General features: G+C 38.1%; 1 protein-coding gene across 2 annotated transcripts; it reads right to left on the bottom strand.

Annotated features, from left to right (window-relative positions):
* Positions 1-3,737: 3,737 nt before the first annotated feature.
* LOC109196923 (fatty-acid amide hydrolase 1) lies at positions 3,738-14,383 on the bottom strand. 2 transcript variants are annotated; one of them, XM_019351492.2, is made up of 15 exons: positions 14,068-14,383; positions 13,612-13,725; positions 13,140-13,280; positions 12,890-13,023; positions 12,555-12,761; positions 12,402-12,442; positions 12,152-12,276; positions 11,799-11,924; positions 11,587-11,684; positions 11,253-11,352; positions 11,116-11,159; positions 10,971-11,010; positions 10,787-10,895; positions 10,469-10,614; positions 3,738-4,141 (listed from the first exon to the last, which is right to left on the bottom strand). In XM_019351492.2, the coding sequence occupies exons 1-15, from the start codon at positions 14,245-14,247 to the stop codon at positions 4,019-4,021; spliced, it is 1,728 nt and encodes a 575-aa protein (XP_019207037.1). In that variant the 5' UTR covers positions 14,248-14,383; the 3' UTR covers positions 3,738-4,018. The 2 variants fall into 2 exon arrangements, with proteins under 2 accessions (XP_019207037.1, XP_019207038.1); XM_019351493.2 differs by having other exon boundaries at positions 13,587-13,725; positions 14,068-14,206.
* Positions 14,384-16,069: the final 1,686 nt, after the last annotated feature.

Genomic DNA, 16,069 nt, shown 5'->3' with positions numbered 1-16,069 from the left:
CAGTTGAGAGCAATTATCGAAATATATTTTTGTGATTTTTGAATTTAAACCAGATTAGCTGATTGTGAACTGACACATCCGAGTATGTTACTATTTTACTTGGTAGGGAAAAAGAAGTGATGGAGCAGAGGAAGCAGAGGTCCATTGCTCTCACAGATGACACCTTCGCTCCTAATTTTTTAAAATAATGAGATTTGCAAGGTATATATAATAGAATGCCTTTATTGTCACTATACAGTTGTACAATGAGATACAGAGCATCACCTACTCAGTGCAACATGCTGGGGGGGGGGTACAGTTTTGCAGCACTATAGACATATGGACAGTATTAACAGAGGGAAAAAGATACATATATATATATACATATATATATATATATATATATATATATTATATATATATATATATATATATATATATATATATATAAAATGTACAAATATACAAGCCGGTTTTTTAAAAAAGTAATATGTAATAAATAGTGTTGTGTATATACAGTTGGGTTATTACACATAGGATTGTTATTGCACAGTGGTGGTCCATAGAGGAAATTATAGAAAAAATTGGGGGGGGGGGGCTGTGTTATCGGTGCATGTGTGAGTTCAGGGTGGTTATGGCTTTGGGGAAGAAACTGTGTTTGAGTCTGTGGGTCTTTGTGCTGATGCACCTGTAGCGCTTCCCTGAGGGAAGCAGGCTGAACATTGTGGAATTAAAGAAATTGTTTTACTGCTACAATATATCTCATAGCATTAGCATCGCATTAATAATATCACATATAGCTTTAAGACGGCAGGGAGACATTTAACACACTGACACCATATTAACCTTTATTACAGGTGCAGTTATAACCATTTTTATATTGTCATATCTCTATACACACATTGCAGTTCTGTGCTCATAAAAGAGTTGAAGCTCCCCCAGGTAATTAAAGGTCAAAAGCTTCGTTCGGCGTTAGGTCCGGACGATCCATTGGATAAGAGGCTGGGAGCTGAAGAAAGATCGCACACATGCTTACAAAACACATATATACCACATATAACCTAGAAACAGATCTGAGTAGAGGCCTGAATGCATTCAGCAAACATGTTGCACTAGAGTCTACTTGACAACAGGTGACAAGAAGGAGAGGACCAGCCCATGGGGACCCAGAGGCCTGAGACCATCGCCTTATTTGGAAGAAGATGCCAGAAAGAGGAACTCTTGTGTCTGCATTTATCTCTTAAAATTGATCATTGTCTGTAAAAGAGGCAAATAATGTTCTTAAGATGCAAATTATGTGCTTGTAAACGCATGAGGGGGCGTCATAATACCCTGATATTATAAAAGCAATCTGAAGTGTATTTTGGGTGGAGATCCATGCTGATGATATCCAGTAATTATCTCCCCACGCGTGTGTTCCAATAAAATCATTGTTTTGACCCAACCCTTCTGGACTATTCTGGTTTTGTACTCTCCCTCAATATTTGATACCCGTAACAACATGTTGAAACCAGGGTGGGAGCTGTCCTTGATGATGTTTGCTGCTCTGCTGAGGCAGCGGGAGGAATAAATCTTCTATCGCTGCACCATCGAGAACATCCTGACCAACTGTATAACAGTCTGGTACGGGAACTGCTCTGCCTCGGACCGGAAGGCGTTGCAGAGGGTCGTGACAACTGCATAGCGCATCGCCGGAGCACCACTTCCTGCCATAAAGGACATCTACAGGAAGCGGTGTCTGAAAAGGGCTGGGAAAATCATCAAAGACCCCAGTCACCCATCACATGGACTCTTCACCCTCCTGCCCTCTGGGAGGCGCTACAGGAGCCTCCGGACTAAGACCACCAGGTACCGGAACAGCTTCTTCCCCACAGCTGTCAGACTCCTGAACTCTGCCTCCTGACATCTGACCCACATTAAACTCATGGACTGAACATACACACACCCACAACCACCTACACACACACACACACACACACAATGGACAACTGTACCCTCATACACACAATAATAACATGGACTGAACCACCACTCACAACCACCAGCACTTTATATAGCCTCTGTAGAAATGATCCACATATCTCACTTATCTTAACTGCACTACTGTATAGTTCTGTGTAAATAATCATTCTGTACATACAATCATTTTTAATCCTACAACTGTTTATAACTTGCATAGTTCACATTTCTGTATAACTGTAAATCTCATATTTCTGTATAGTTTTTTCATATTTATATCCTGCTCATAGCCTGTACATACTTATAGTTATAGCATATTCATAACATACTTCATACCGTGTACATTATAACATACCATAATAGACCCATTTCTGTAATATACTTACATATCTATATTATTGCTAATATATATTGTAATATATCTATATCACGGCTAAAGCACTTCTGGATGGATGCAAACTGCATTTCGTTGCCCTGTACCTGTGCATGTGCAATGACAATAAAGTTGAATTCTATTCTAAATGTCCATCAGGGAGGGGAGAGGGCAGCCGATGATCTTTTGTGCTGTCTTGACCACACTCTGAAGCCTCACTCTATCCGCCTTGGTGCAGCTGCTGTACCATACCGTGATGCAGTAGGTTAGCAGGCTCTCAATGGACGAGCGGTAGAAGGTCAGCAGCAGGTTGGAGTTCAGCTTGTACTTCCTGAGGACTCTCAGGAAGTGCAGCCGCTGTTGGGCCTTCTTGATGACCGCTGAGATGTTGTCTGGTGCCGGTCCTGAACCAACTCAATAACTTGATCACTTCTGATAACAAAAGTGGTACAAACAAAAGCAAATGTACGATGTACTAACTTCTGACTTATGTGACACCTACAAGCATATGGTCACTGTGGTATTGCACTTTTCAGTTAGTTATGAAGGTGTAATTGCGTGGCATCACCACAAGGAGGAAATAGCTGTGAGTACGATAGGCAACGCTCCCATACCTCAGACAAGGAAGAGCCTGCAGCCCGAACGCAACTCATGTCTCCTGTCTCTGTCTCTTCTGTATAAAACAGAACCCAAAGAGTAACTGCTCATGAGGAAGAAATTGAACATCATCATCTGTTAAAATAAGTTGTTGGTTTTTCTCTATGATTATTAAAACATTTTTAGTTTCAAAGTAATTCAGTGAGTGCTGTTAGGGAACGTTACCTCTCAGAAGGGAGCTGCCAACAGGCAATCAGTGCACTTTAAAGTCCAGAAAGAGTCATTTGTTTTTCTTTAACGTAATTTCATATAAAATACTTTGTTGAAACATATACTGTGGGGTAAATATCATAGTGTGTTAATTATATTAAAACAAAAAACACCCCCCCCCCAAAAAAAAACTGGGTAGCACCAGCTATCTTGACCTCAAAACCTATTTTCAGAAGAATAATATCAGTATCTTGCTGCTCATTCAGGACACAGAAATTGCAACACAGACAGCTCATTGCCACTGATTAACTAAAATACACACACACATACAAACACACATAGAGTTTATCTCTGTTTTGATATGCTGGTGACCTTATTCTTTTAAAAAATTGCCCGTGAAGCCTTTTAAATGTTTATATGTGACTTTTGCTTGTAACAATAAAACTGACTTGACTTTAGAAAAATACATAAAGTTAATTTTATGTAGACAGCTTAGAGCAAAGAAATATGGGTGTATTGTGTGCAGATTACTTTTCAGACCTATCATTTAAAGATAATTTTCAACATGTTTACACATGTGCTAGCACTGTCTCTTTGCCTAATGTTGACATGATTCCAGTTCTCGTTCAAGCTTTTATTGCCTTTTTATGCTTTATTGCATGAAATGGAAGCTGATAGCAAGACAACAGAAAAGACAATAAGAACAACACACAAGTTGGTACAATGTATAATTGTACCAACTTTCAATTAACCTTTAGCAAACAGCCAAAAAAAGTGTCTAGATTAAGAATTCTCCACCATTTATGACTTGATTAGCTCATTATTACAGAATGTGCTCAAGTTAACATGTCTCCTCTGAAGTCTGCAGCCTCTCCTGTGAGACTGAGAAAGAAAGCAGCTTTACTTCTTGCTTTCTTTGACCAGTTGTTCCACTTCCTTCATGAAGCGCAGGCAGAGCTCATCCTGCCACGGCAGAGCAACACACTGGACCGCAACAGGTAGACCCTCGCCACCGGCCACTGCCTGAACACAAAAATAATACAGCTGAAGAGAAGGTTCGGCGTAATGATCATATTTGTAATAACATTCAAAATGACAAAACAAAATGGCATTTTATTTTTAAAAAAAATGCAATAATAATATCTATGAGCTGAGATTCTTTTTGATATCACATTATGGTTTCTTAGTGCAACTAAAGAAACCACAATATATATCTGATACTAAAGAAATTTGGATACAAGCAGTTGAAAGACACAGGGAATGTGGGGAATGACATGAAGTAAACATTCAGCTGGCTGAAGAACAAACTGAGCACATCAGAGAAGTTGCAGCCATTATTGGACATTCTTCATATTTTGGAAAATTATTGAAACTGCAGTGCAGCAGACAGACGAACAGCTATACTGTAGGTGCTAGTAATTAGCCACTAGTTAACTGAGTAAGGCTGTCATGGGTCTGTAGGTCCGTCTACTGTTTTAGGGAACATATTTCGTTTTAAAGTAAGTAACATGGTTTTTCCCTTCCTTTCTGGAGGGCTTATATTTCACTGAAAACTATCTAATATGCATATCCACATAATTATGGATTAAGATATGTAAAAGAAACACACTGTGTTTTAGAGAAAATACATTAAGAAACAGATTATATTAGATTTATAGTTCAAATATGACAAAAATGCTGATTTTACAGCAGTAAAATGATTGTATCTCTACAGTTTAAACATTTAATAAGCTTTCTGCCTGCACAGAGTGGATAGTCAAACCATTTGAATCATCATAAATACATTATTTCACATTTATTACTTTATTTTTTAATTCTCATTACTTTATTATTATAGCACAAGGAATTAATAATAATGGAAGGATTCTGGATCAACACCATGATGCAAACTTGTGGCCATAGTATATACAGTATTCTGGAAAGGGTATAAAATGCCACTGTATGTGTGTGTGCATGTTTTATGTGTATAGATTTTTTTTTTTTAGATCATTACTCATAATTATAACATTGTCCAGACATGCCTTGTAAGGAGAGAAGGACGAAACAGTGACAAGATGAGCTGTGTGAGGCTGCTAAAGGCAGTGGATCCCTCACCAGCTGGATTAAAAGGAGCACAGGTAACATGAACACATGTACCAGTTGTTGCATTGCAGAGGTATTCCAGTATAAAGACAATAATAAACACACCTGCAATGTTTTAGTTCTATAACATTTTCTGCCATTACTTTATTATGGATTAGGTGCAAGAGCTGTTGAGTGTGGATATTTACATAATGGATTAATGCAATAGTAAATTGTGCCTTGTTCTCAGGTGGACAGCAAGTGGAGAGTGATAGATGAGATGAGGAGATGGAAGGAGGAAGAGAGGCAAAGAGTGAGCCACAGGCAGAGCCTAGTTTATTTCCCTCAGTTTTTTTAATGTGTTGCCTTATGGTTACAAGCACTGTCACAAATCTTTGCATTTGATTATTATCTCATAACACTTGTTTAATCTCTCCTATGGACATTTTAATGTCTACAGTCTCAGATCAACACGGCCCTGCCCTCCAGCACTATCAGCAAGAGGAGCAGCAGCAACCCCTCAACAGCAACACTGTACCCCATCGGGTCAAACATAGGCTACGTTTGCTTTGCATTGTTTTATTTTGCATAACACAAAATAAAACAATGTAGCCCAGTGGTGGGACATGGTTGCAGCAACAGCCTCTGATGTTAACTGGCAGCCCTTTATAAACTGCTGCCAACTGGCCCTGAAGCCATGCCATTATCTGGGGTTACATAATAAACGAAACTACACACACATCTTATCTAATAACCTTTATGAACATTAAATGAATACAGTAGACATAATTACCATAATTACAATTATTACATAAAATATTTCCTGCTTGGCCTATTGACTACAATCTATAATAAACTAATTTATTAATAATTTATTAACTCATTTATTGAGGCCACTCCAGATGCCTGTGGGCTCCTTTGGCTGGCACACCATCAAGAGAAAACACAGGTGGGACAATCTTTTCATCACGATATTAACTTAGCCTCTCCTACCCATTAGGTTAGACGTCAGGTAAGTGTTAAAGTGATGTTTTCCACCAGCTTAACCAAACTTTTCATACTAATTGAAATTTCTTTTACTAGGCAGACATTAAACTGTATCAGCAAAACCCTTCTTTGTGCCCTTCTTTTAATATAAGTATTAAAATCACTTGTCTATGTTTACATGGTTAAGGAATGAAGAAGACCTTCATCACAGTCCTACATAACAGATTGAAGCTAAGTACATTCATTGGAATTACAATTTAAATTTGAATGATTTTTGTATTATGTGCTAATATTTTATTATTATATTAATATGGCACAAGGTTCAGTTAACTTAGTACAAAAATTGTTAGTAGAATTGTCTTTAAGGAGCTACTTACATTCTTTGAGAAAATTTCAGAGACTGTACTTTTTCACTTTTACTTGAGTAATTAATTGCTTCAGTACTTCAACTTTACTCTAGTATTTTTGTTTCTAACCCAGGTGTCTGTACTTCTAGTTAAGCCAGTAAAGTCTGTACTGCTCATAACTAAATACAAAGACAAAGATTTCATGTGTCCTCATTAGTGTTGGTGTGTGGGACTGTAGCACCAGGTTCATATTGTTAAATGGTGCTCGTGAGACAATGTGTTTCAGGTCATTTCACGGAAAAATGCAAAAGTAATGTAACGAATTGTGTAATGAATTGGTTTCACCTGGGAGTAATTAAGTAATTTACTGCATTACATTTAAGAAGTGTTCTGTGTAATATGTTTAATTAATACTTTTTTTGAGTAATGACCCCAAAATGTACAAACATTTGACCAAACAGTACACAATTAATTTGCATAACTGTAATATCTTTCGTATGCTATTCCCATCCCTTCTTGGTAATATGTATGTTTTTAATCACATCTTGGTTTGGTATTACAAATAAACTGACCAGTGGACAAAAGTTTCACTTCCAGACATGCACAGTTGCAAAAGGCTCGGCGTTTCTACCTCTTAACCACAGTCTTCTTACTGCACTCTCTTTACAAAAATCTATTTTATTCTTTTTTCATGCTAAAAACCCAGTTTGGCCTGACACAGCGTGTTACTAAATCTGCCCCTATGTATTCAATCACTCTTGCCTCACTGGTCTCCATTGAGACTGTGTCAGCTCCCAAACAGACAAAAAACAAACTAAACACCAGCAATAAACAACTTAAACATAAAAAATCACAAAGAAAGAACAATACAGTATCCACATCTGAACCAAAGAGTAAAACAGTGAAATGTGGATTATTAAATATTAGGTCTCTCTCCTCCAAGTCTCTGTTAGTACATGACTTAATAATTGATCAACAAATCGATTTACTCTGCCTTACAGAAACCTGGTTGCAGCAGGATGATTATGTTAGTCTAAATGAATCAACACCCCCGAGTCATTCTAACTACCAGAAACCTCGAAGCACAGGCCGAGGGGCGGTGTGGCAGCAATTTTTCACACCAGCCTATTAATTAACGAAAGACCAAGACAGACTTTTAATTCATTTGAAAGCCTGATGCTTAGACTTGTCCACCCCAGCTGTAAAACTCAGAAACCAGTCTTACTTGTTATCATCTATCGTCCACCTGGGCCTTACACAGAGTTTCTCTCTGATTTCTCAGACTTTTTATCTGATTTAGTGCTCAGCTCAGATAAAATAATTATTGTGGGTGATTTTAACATTCATGTAGATGCTAAAAATGACAGCCTCAACATGGCATTTAATCTGTTATTAGACTCAATTGGCTTCTCTCAAAGTGTAAAAGAACCCACCCACCACTTTAATCACACTCTAGATCTTGTTTTAACATATGGCATAGAAACTGAACATTTCACAGTGTTTCCTGAAAACCCTCTGCTGTCTGATCATTTCCTGATAACATTTACATTTACAATAATTGATTACACAGCAGTGGAGAGTAGACTTCATCACAGTAGATGTCTTTCTGAAAGTGCTGTAACTAAGTTTAAGAATATAATCCACCCACTGTTATCATCTTCAATGCCCTGTACCAACATAGAGCAGAGCAGCTATCTGAACGCTACTCCAACAGAGGTCGATTATCTTGTTAATAATTTTACCTCCTCACTACGTACGACTCTGGATACTGTAGCTCCTGTGAAAACTAAGGCCTCAAATCCGAAGTACCTGACTCCGTGGTATAATTCTCAAACACGTAGCCTAAAGCAGATAACTCGTAAGCTGGAGAGGAAATGGCGTGTCACAAATTTAGAGGATCATCATTTAGCCTGGAGAAATAGTTTGCTGCTTTATAAGAAAGCCCTCCGCAAAGCCAGAACATCTTACTATTCGTCACTGATTGAAGAAAATAAGAACAACCCCAGGTTTCTCTTCAGCACTGTAGCCAGGCTGACAAACAGTCAGAGCTCTACTGAGCCAACAATCCCTTTAACATTAACTAGTAATGACTTCATGAACTTCTTCACAAATAAAATTTTTATCATTAGAGAAAAAATTACCAATAATCATCCCACAGATGTAATATTATCTACAGCTACTTTTAGTACCATCAATGTTAAGTTAGACTCTTTTTCTCCAATTGATCTTTCTGAGTTAACTTCAATAATTAATTCCTCCAAACCATCAACGTGTCTTTTAGACCCCATTCCTACAAAACTGCTCAAAGAAGTCCTGCCATTAATTAATTCTTCGATCTTAAATATGATCAACCTATCTCTAATAATCGGCTATGTACCACAGGCCTTCAAGGTGGCTGTAGTTAAACCTTTACTTAAAAAGCATCTCTAGACCCAGCAGTCTTAGCTAATTATAGGCCAATCTCCAACCTTCCTTTCATATCAAACATCCTTGAAAGAGTAGTTGTCAAACAGCTAACAGATCATCTGCAGAGGAATGGCTTATTTGAAGAGTTTCAGTCAGGTTTCAGAGCTCATCACAGCACAGAAACAGCTTTAGTGAAGGTTACAAATGATCTTCTTATGGCCTCTGACAGTGGACTCATCTCTGTGCTTGTCCTGCTAGACCTCAGTGCTGCATTCGATACTGTTGATCATAATATCCTATTAGAGCGATTAGAACATGCTGTAGGTATTACAGGTACTGCACTGCAGTGGTTTGTATCATATCTATCTAATAGACTCCAATTTGTTCAAGTAAATGGAGAGTCCTCTTCACACACTAAGGTCAATTATGGTGTTCCACAGGGTTCAGTGCTAGGACCAATTCTGTTTACATTATACATGCTTCCCATAGGCAGCATCATTAGAAGACATAGAAGACAACTTTCTGCTTCTTAATTCAGATCAAACTGAGGTTATTGTACTCGGCCCTGAAAATCTTAGAAATATGGTATCTAACCAGATTCTTACTCTGGATGGCATTACCTTGGCCTCCAGTAATGCTGTGAGGAACCTTGGAGTCATTTTTGACCAGGACATGTCCTTCAATGCACATATTAAACAAATATGTAAGACTGCTTTCTTCCATTTGCGCAACATCTCTAAAATTAGAAATATCCTGTCTCAGAGTGACGCTGAAAAACTAGTTCATGCATTTATTACTTCCAGGCTGGACTACTGTAATTCACTATTATCAGGAAGTCCTAAAAACTCGCTGAAAAGCCTTCAGCTAATCCAAAATGCTGCAGCAAGAGTCCTGACAGGGACTAGAAAGAGAGAGCATATTTCTCCTGTTTTGGCTTCCCTTCATTGGCTTCCTGTTAAATCCAGAATTGAATTCAAAATCCTGCTCCTCACATACAAAGTCTTAAATAATCAGGCCCCATCATATCTTAATGACCTTGTAGTACCATATCACCCTATTAGAGCACTTCGCTCTCACCCTGCAGGCCTACTTGTTGTTCCTAAAGTATTTAAAAGTAGAATGGGAGGCAGAGCCTTCAGTTTTCAGGCCCCTCTTCTGTAGAATCAGCTTCCAGTTTGGATTCAGGAGACAGACACTATCTCTACTTTCAAGATTAGGCTTAAAACTTTCCTTTTTGCTAAAGCATATAGTTAGGGCTGGACCAGGTGACCCTGAATCCTCCCTTAGTTATGCTGCAATAGACGTAGGCTGCCGGGGATTCCCATGATGCATTGAGTTTTTCCTTTCCAGTCACCTTTCTCACTCACTATGTGTTAACAGACCTCTCTGCATCGAATCATTTTTCTCTGTATTTATTATTGTGCGATCTACTGTACAATATAAAGCGCCTTGAGGCGAGTTTTGTTGTGATTTGGCGCTATATAAATAAAATTGAATTGAATTGAATTGAATTGAATTGAATTGAATTGAACTGGTACATGTTGCCTACCTCTTTGAAGAGTTTGTCCCACATGTCCTGATAACAGCCCTTATAGTGCTTGAGTTCCTCCTCATCCTTTGCGGTCACTGTGGAAACAGTGACTACACCCGCAGGAAAGGTAAGGAGATTGTAGAGTATCGTGTAACTGACAGCAGCTGAAAGTGTAGAAAACAAAAATGAATTATAGATAAAGAAACATAAACACCATTCTTAGCCTTTAAAAATGTGTTCACACTTTAAACATATTTAAAGTTCTGAGATTAAATATTTAGAAAAAAAATGATAAATACAGAAACTAAGTTGTCTGTCATACACAGTTTGCCATACTTGTAGTTTTGCCACAGTATAAGAAGTTGTAGGCTGGTCCAATCACAGGGCACAGCAGCACATCAATTTTGCAGCTCCTCCAATGTGCTATTGTCTCATGAATGTAGTCCTAAAGAAAACACAGCAAATCTCAATTTCATCTTCAGGCTTTCATACGTGACCATGCATCATCAGCTGGCAGTACCTCAACAGCAGCATGTTGCTTCCACAGCTCTGGAACAGATCTAAAAATGAAGCAGAATGTTTGGATATAATTCCTAGCACATGGAAATGTAACAAAGAAACTGAGATTCAAGCACAAATGAACAATTGCAAGAATACTTTCTCACCCAACTCCACAAAGAGCACCAAAGTTAGCAGAAACACGAGGAAACTGCCAAAAGAATAAGACAAACTAAGGTGTAAAATTAATTTTCAAACCAATGTCTAAATTTATATGTTTCTGTCACAGAATTAGAGGACTCACCACGGGTTTGAGCAAGAATGAAATGGTTTTCTTCAACCACTTGGGAAAGCCGTAAGGAAAAACCTGAGGCTCCAGACAAGGGTCCACAGGTCCCCCTTTCCTAAAATGAAAGAGATCATTGGCACACAAGAAAACAGTCTGTTCAGAGACACTGAACTGAAAATTACTGTAATGGTTTCAAAAGGAACCACAACCCCATGTTTGTCATGAAGACAATGGCAGCATGGTGATGTTTAGTGGTTAGCACTAAAAAGGAACAAAATCTCTAAATGTTAGATGATTTAAGTTTAGAAGACAAATGGTACTAACTGAGTTATTTAATGGAACAACTCACAGTTTTTGTAGCAGGGTGGTAGCTCCATCTGCAAATAAACCCTTTATCAATAGTTCAGGGATAATTTGATCCATCTTCAGTGGACAGTAAGGGACGAGCTAAAGGCACAAATGACAGGATTAATGACCTATGACTCATATCACATACTTGGCTTGACAGTGATCATAGTGTGTGTATGTGTGTGTGTGTGTGTGTGTGTGTGTGTGTCTTACTGTGTGTCCTGCTTGCTCTAACAGAGCTTTGACCTCTCTGACGCCTCGGGCCATGCTTGGAGATGGTTGCGTGTAGCCATCGTTTTCCAAATAACCAATCCTTAGAGGTCTGGAGCTTCTGTATATCTAAGGGTCAATCATTTTTATTTCCTGAGTCAATTAAATACAATCAGTTTGCAAAGGTTAAGATTACAGCCTGTAAAGTTAATTCTGTATCTCAGGACATTAATACAGGTGAGGTAAGAGTAATATAAAGTGAAGCATTAGGACAACTATGTACTGGCTTAATTTGTAGTTTTTAACCAAAAAATAATCATTAGCAGATTTCATGAATCCCACAGTACAGGACACACCTCCATGTTAAAAGGTAATGGTGGAACAGTGGGGTCCAAAGAAAACATGTGGTCACAAAGAAGTGCCTGCATGCACAGAGCCAGGCTGTCCACATCTCTTGCCATGGGTCCAGGAGATGACGGCACTAGTTTCATACAAAATATAAAGCAGTGACTCAAATATTTGAGACAGTTTGTGTTGGTGAAATATTGCTACACAGTGGTTATGTAACTGCATTTACTTTATATGTAAAGTAGGTATGTTTCTTACCTGACTTTTGCCCTCGATAAACTGGACGAAGCCCCTGTAAACTAATCATTTCCCAAAGGTGTTAACAGAGATAACAGTTTAAATCAGATAAAAGTTTTACTCAATGTGCAATAATTTTCCAGGAAACTGACTCTAAACTAACATAAAACCCACCTGAGTCGACCTGCAGTTGGTTTGAAACCACAGATTCCACAGAAGGATGCAGGAATACGGATACTGCCACCTATATCAGTGCCTATACCAAGCAGGGAGCCCCCTCCCCCGATGAGAGCCCCCTCCCCACCAGATGAACCTCCAGAGGTCTTCTGGGGGTTATGAGGGTTCACAGTCTGCCCGTAGATAGGATTACTGCAGTCATAGCTGTGAACAGACAGTTAATGAGTCTTTTCATATTATTCACACTTGGAATGGACAAAGGCAACTTAATACATGAACACAGTTTTAAATGTGCTGTAGATTTTTATGTGATTAACTGGTAAAAGATGTACTTTAAAAGGGCTTGAGGCAAGTTGGTTCTCACAAAGGGAATAGCTCCTTGTTTCTTCAGGACTTGAACAAGCACACTGTCCTTCTCAGCAGGCTGGTCCAGGTTTATGATCACACCACAAGAACAGTCATGATTCTTGTGTTGGAAAAAGCAGAAGATGATAATGTTACATCAAATACCTGAGCTATAATGCTCTGATGGGAAATCCTTTAACTGTAACTAAAATTTGCATTGCATAACCTTTGTAATACCTTAAATGCAAGATTTTCCTTGATGCTAACTGGAACTCCGTACAAGAGACCATCCTTGTTGGAGCCAACAGTTTTCAGCTGGTCCAAACTCTCCAGCAAAACTTCAGTGCAGCAGTTCAGCTTTTTGTTTACAGCCAGAGTCTGTTGGAAAGGAAACATCATCATCATCATTACATCATCTTTGTAAAATATTAAACTCTTGTTGGAAACACAAGTATTGTGTGACACATGAGTCTGTGTTGCTTATATGAATATTATGACCCAGTGTGTCTAAACTTTAACTGTAATAAGACACAATTCTGTGTAATAAGAACTAAAAAGCAGTGATTTATAAGTAGGACTAATGTCAAAAATAAATAACATTGAAATAAGGCTGAGTAATTTTAATCATTACTTGTAAAAATTAGCTTTTGGTGTATTTCATCTATTATGAACAATTTGGTGAACCTTTGTGTCATGCTGGATATTGAACCTTTTCCATGTAAGAGTAAAGCACATCCTCGGGGCTCAGTAAACCTTTGTTCAGCTGCTGTGTCAGCTCAGACAGGGAGAGCGTCAGGATCAGAGCAGAGTCAGTTGTCGGATGCTAGAAGACACAGACCCACAGAATCATTATGTTATTATTATTTCTTTTAAAGGCTGCAACAAAGAGACGGAAACACATCCATGTACAGATTCAGGATTCTTTCTTTGCCCAATTTTCCACATTTTCACACACTTTCTCAAACACAACAGTGAGTTCACTGCACTTAAACGGTCTGCACACTCATACCTTTAATTTTCATGCTAAGCATGGAGACCTCAAAAAGTGCCAGTATGTTAGTATTTAGTGACTAATCCTCTGCCAGGTTAAACTAAAAGCACATCATTAGCTGAGATTTCTTTCTAAATAGAAAGTAGAAAAAAACCTAAAGCTCTGAACTCTCACCGACTCTTTGTACCGGAGCACCGCCTGCTCTGCCCGCTGCAGGCTCTCATCTCTCCTGTTTCTGGCTCTCTTGATCTTTTCTTCTGCCTTTCGGTGGCTGTTGATCTTTTTCACCAGCACAATCAGGTATCCCCCAAAACAGGCAACACCAGTGAGCAGAGCCGCTGTCCAGTTGATCATTTTCACTCTATTAATAAACGGTTCAGTGTTCTGTGTGGTTTTCGTCTTTGTCCTGGGGCTGCAAATTGGTTTAAATGCCACGTGGACAAAACACACAGCTGTTTAAAAGTGACAAACTTGCCTTGTTTTAGCTGTGAACTAAACAAGTGGGCGTGCCAAGCTTGTAGGTTACGTTATCTTCAGGGCTGGACTGGTAAAAAGTTAACTTAAGTATTGTACGTGAACAAGGGCATGTGATTCTGGTAACCATGTTGTTCTGGCCTTGCTTGACCTAACTGCTGCCTTTGACACAGTAGACCACAATATTCTAATATCTCGATTAAATGAAATAGTGGGTATTGGTGGCACTGCACTTAATTGGTTTAGGTCTTATTTGGCAAATAGAACTTTTTCTGTCAGCCTTCTCAGTTCTGAATCATTTTCTGCTCTGAATGCAATATTTTGATCATTTATTTATGATAAAATTAAAAAATATTTTTGCAAAAATTTACATAATGAATGACATACTAAACAAAAGCAAATGTACTATGTACTAATTCATATTATCATCAATGAAAATAAGTTGGGGGGTTTCTTATTATTATTTTAAAATAATTTTAGTTCAAAGTAATTCAATGAGTGCTGTTAGGGAACATGTTAACTATCAGAAGGGAGCTGTCAACAGGCAATTAGCCCACTTTAAAGTCCAGAAAGAGTAATTTATCATTTTTATAATATAATTCCATCCAAAATACTTTGAAACATATGCTGTTGGGTAAATATTATAGTATGCTAATTATATATTTTTTTTAAATAAATTGGGTTGCACCAGCTACCTTGACCTCAAAACCTTTTTTTAAACACAAATTGCTGCACATTCAGACGCAGATATTGCAACACAGATTGCTCATTGCCATTGATTAACTAAAATACACACACACACGTACAAACACAGACATATAGTTTCTGTTTTATATGTTAGTGACCTTATTTTTTAAACATTACCTGTGAAGCCATTTAAACACTTACACATGGCTTTAGCCTGTACAAATACAACTGACTTGACTTTAGCAAAATACATAAAATTAATGTTACAGACAGCTTAGAGCAAAGAAATATAGGTGTGTTCTGTGCAGATTATTTTCTATACCTATTGTTTAATGTTAATTTTCAACAGTTTTAAACATGTTCTAGCACTGTCTCTTTGCCTTTTATTGACATGATTCCAGTTTTCAAGCTTTTAGTGGCTTTTCATGCTTTATTACATGAAATGGATGGTGTTAGGGAAAATTTTTCATGTATGGTTAAGATGTCCTTTTATACCTCTATATTTTTGTATTGCAGGGATAAAGGAAAGTGGAATCAGCCACTGACACATTAGACTTTTTGCATTCCACAACTTGTTGCTGCCAAAAGATATATAAAGTTCAGGGCCTGATATGTATGTGTATATGAACAACACAGTTTAATACAGGAGAAACCTTCTTGGCTCTGGGTGTGATAAGATAGTGTTCTCTGCAATAAGAAAGAGACTTTATTGTGTCGGTTAAAGCTGATATCAGCATGACAATAAAACATCCTGGTAACAACTGAGGTAAGGTGTTTTCTCACACAGGGCACTCTGTCAAGTGAGATCTCTCACTGTAAGCCAATGACTGTTGCCACGTGGAAAAACTATCACGAGAACAAATCAGGGAGTGTCAAGTCTAAACCACGGCTCTTCCACTGTGTCATTTTTTCAACCAATCAGACAGCTGCACATTCTCATGTAAATCTTTCTGTAACTGCTAAGATAGGTTACTATCTTTTGGGAAGTTGGCTGCAGCTGACTGCTTGCAGACTG

Source organism: Oreochromis niloticus, linkage group LG23, assembly GCF_001858045.2.
Source record: "Oreochromis niloticus isolate F11D_XX linkage group LG23, O_niloticus_UMD_NMBU, whole genome shotgun sequence".
Lineage (NCBI taxonomy): Eukaryota > Metazoa > Chordata > Actinopteri > Cichliformes > Cichlidae > Oreochromis > Oreochromis niloticus.
This window is presented reverse-complemented; position numbering and strand designations above follow the sequence as displayed.

Bases quoted from the DNA above. Each gene is read 5' to 3' on its own strand.
- LOC109196923 (XM_019351492.2), bottom strand. From the start codon at position 14,247: ATGATCAACTGGACAGCGGCTCTGCTCACTGGTGTTGCCTGTTTTGGG. The intron at 13,281-13,611 runs GTTCAATATCCA...CCTTTCCAACAG, and splicing joins TTTACTCTTACATGGAAAAG to ACTCTGGCTGTAAACAAAAA. The intron at 12,762-12,889 runs GTACATCTTTTA...GTCTGTTCACAG, and splicing joins TTGCCTCAAGCCCTTTTAAA to CTATGACTGCAGTAATCCTA.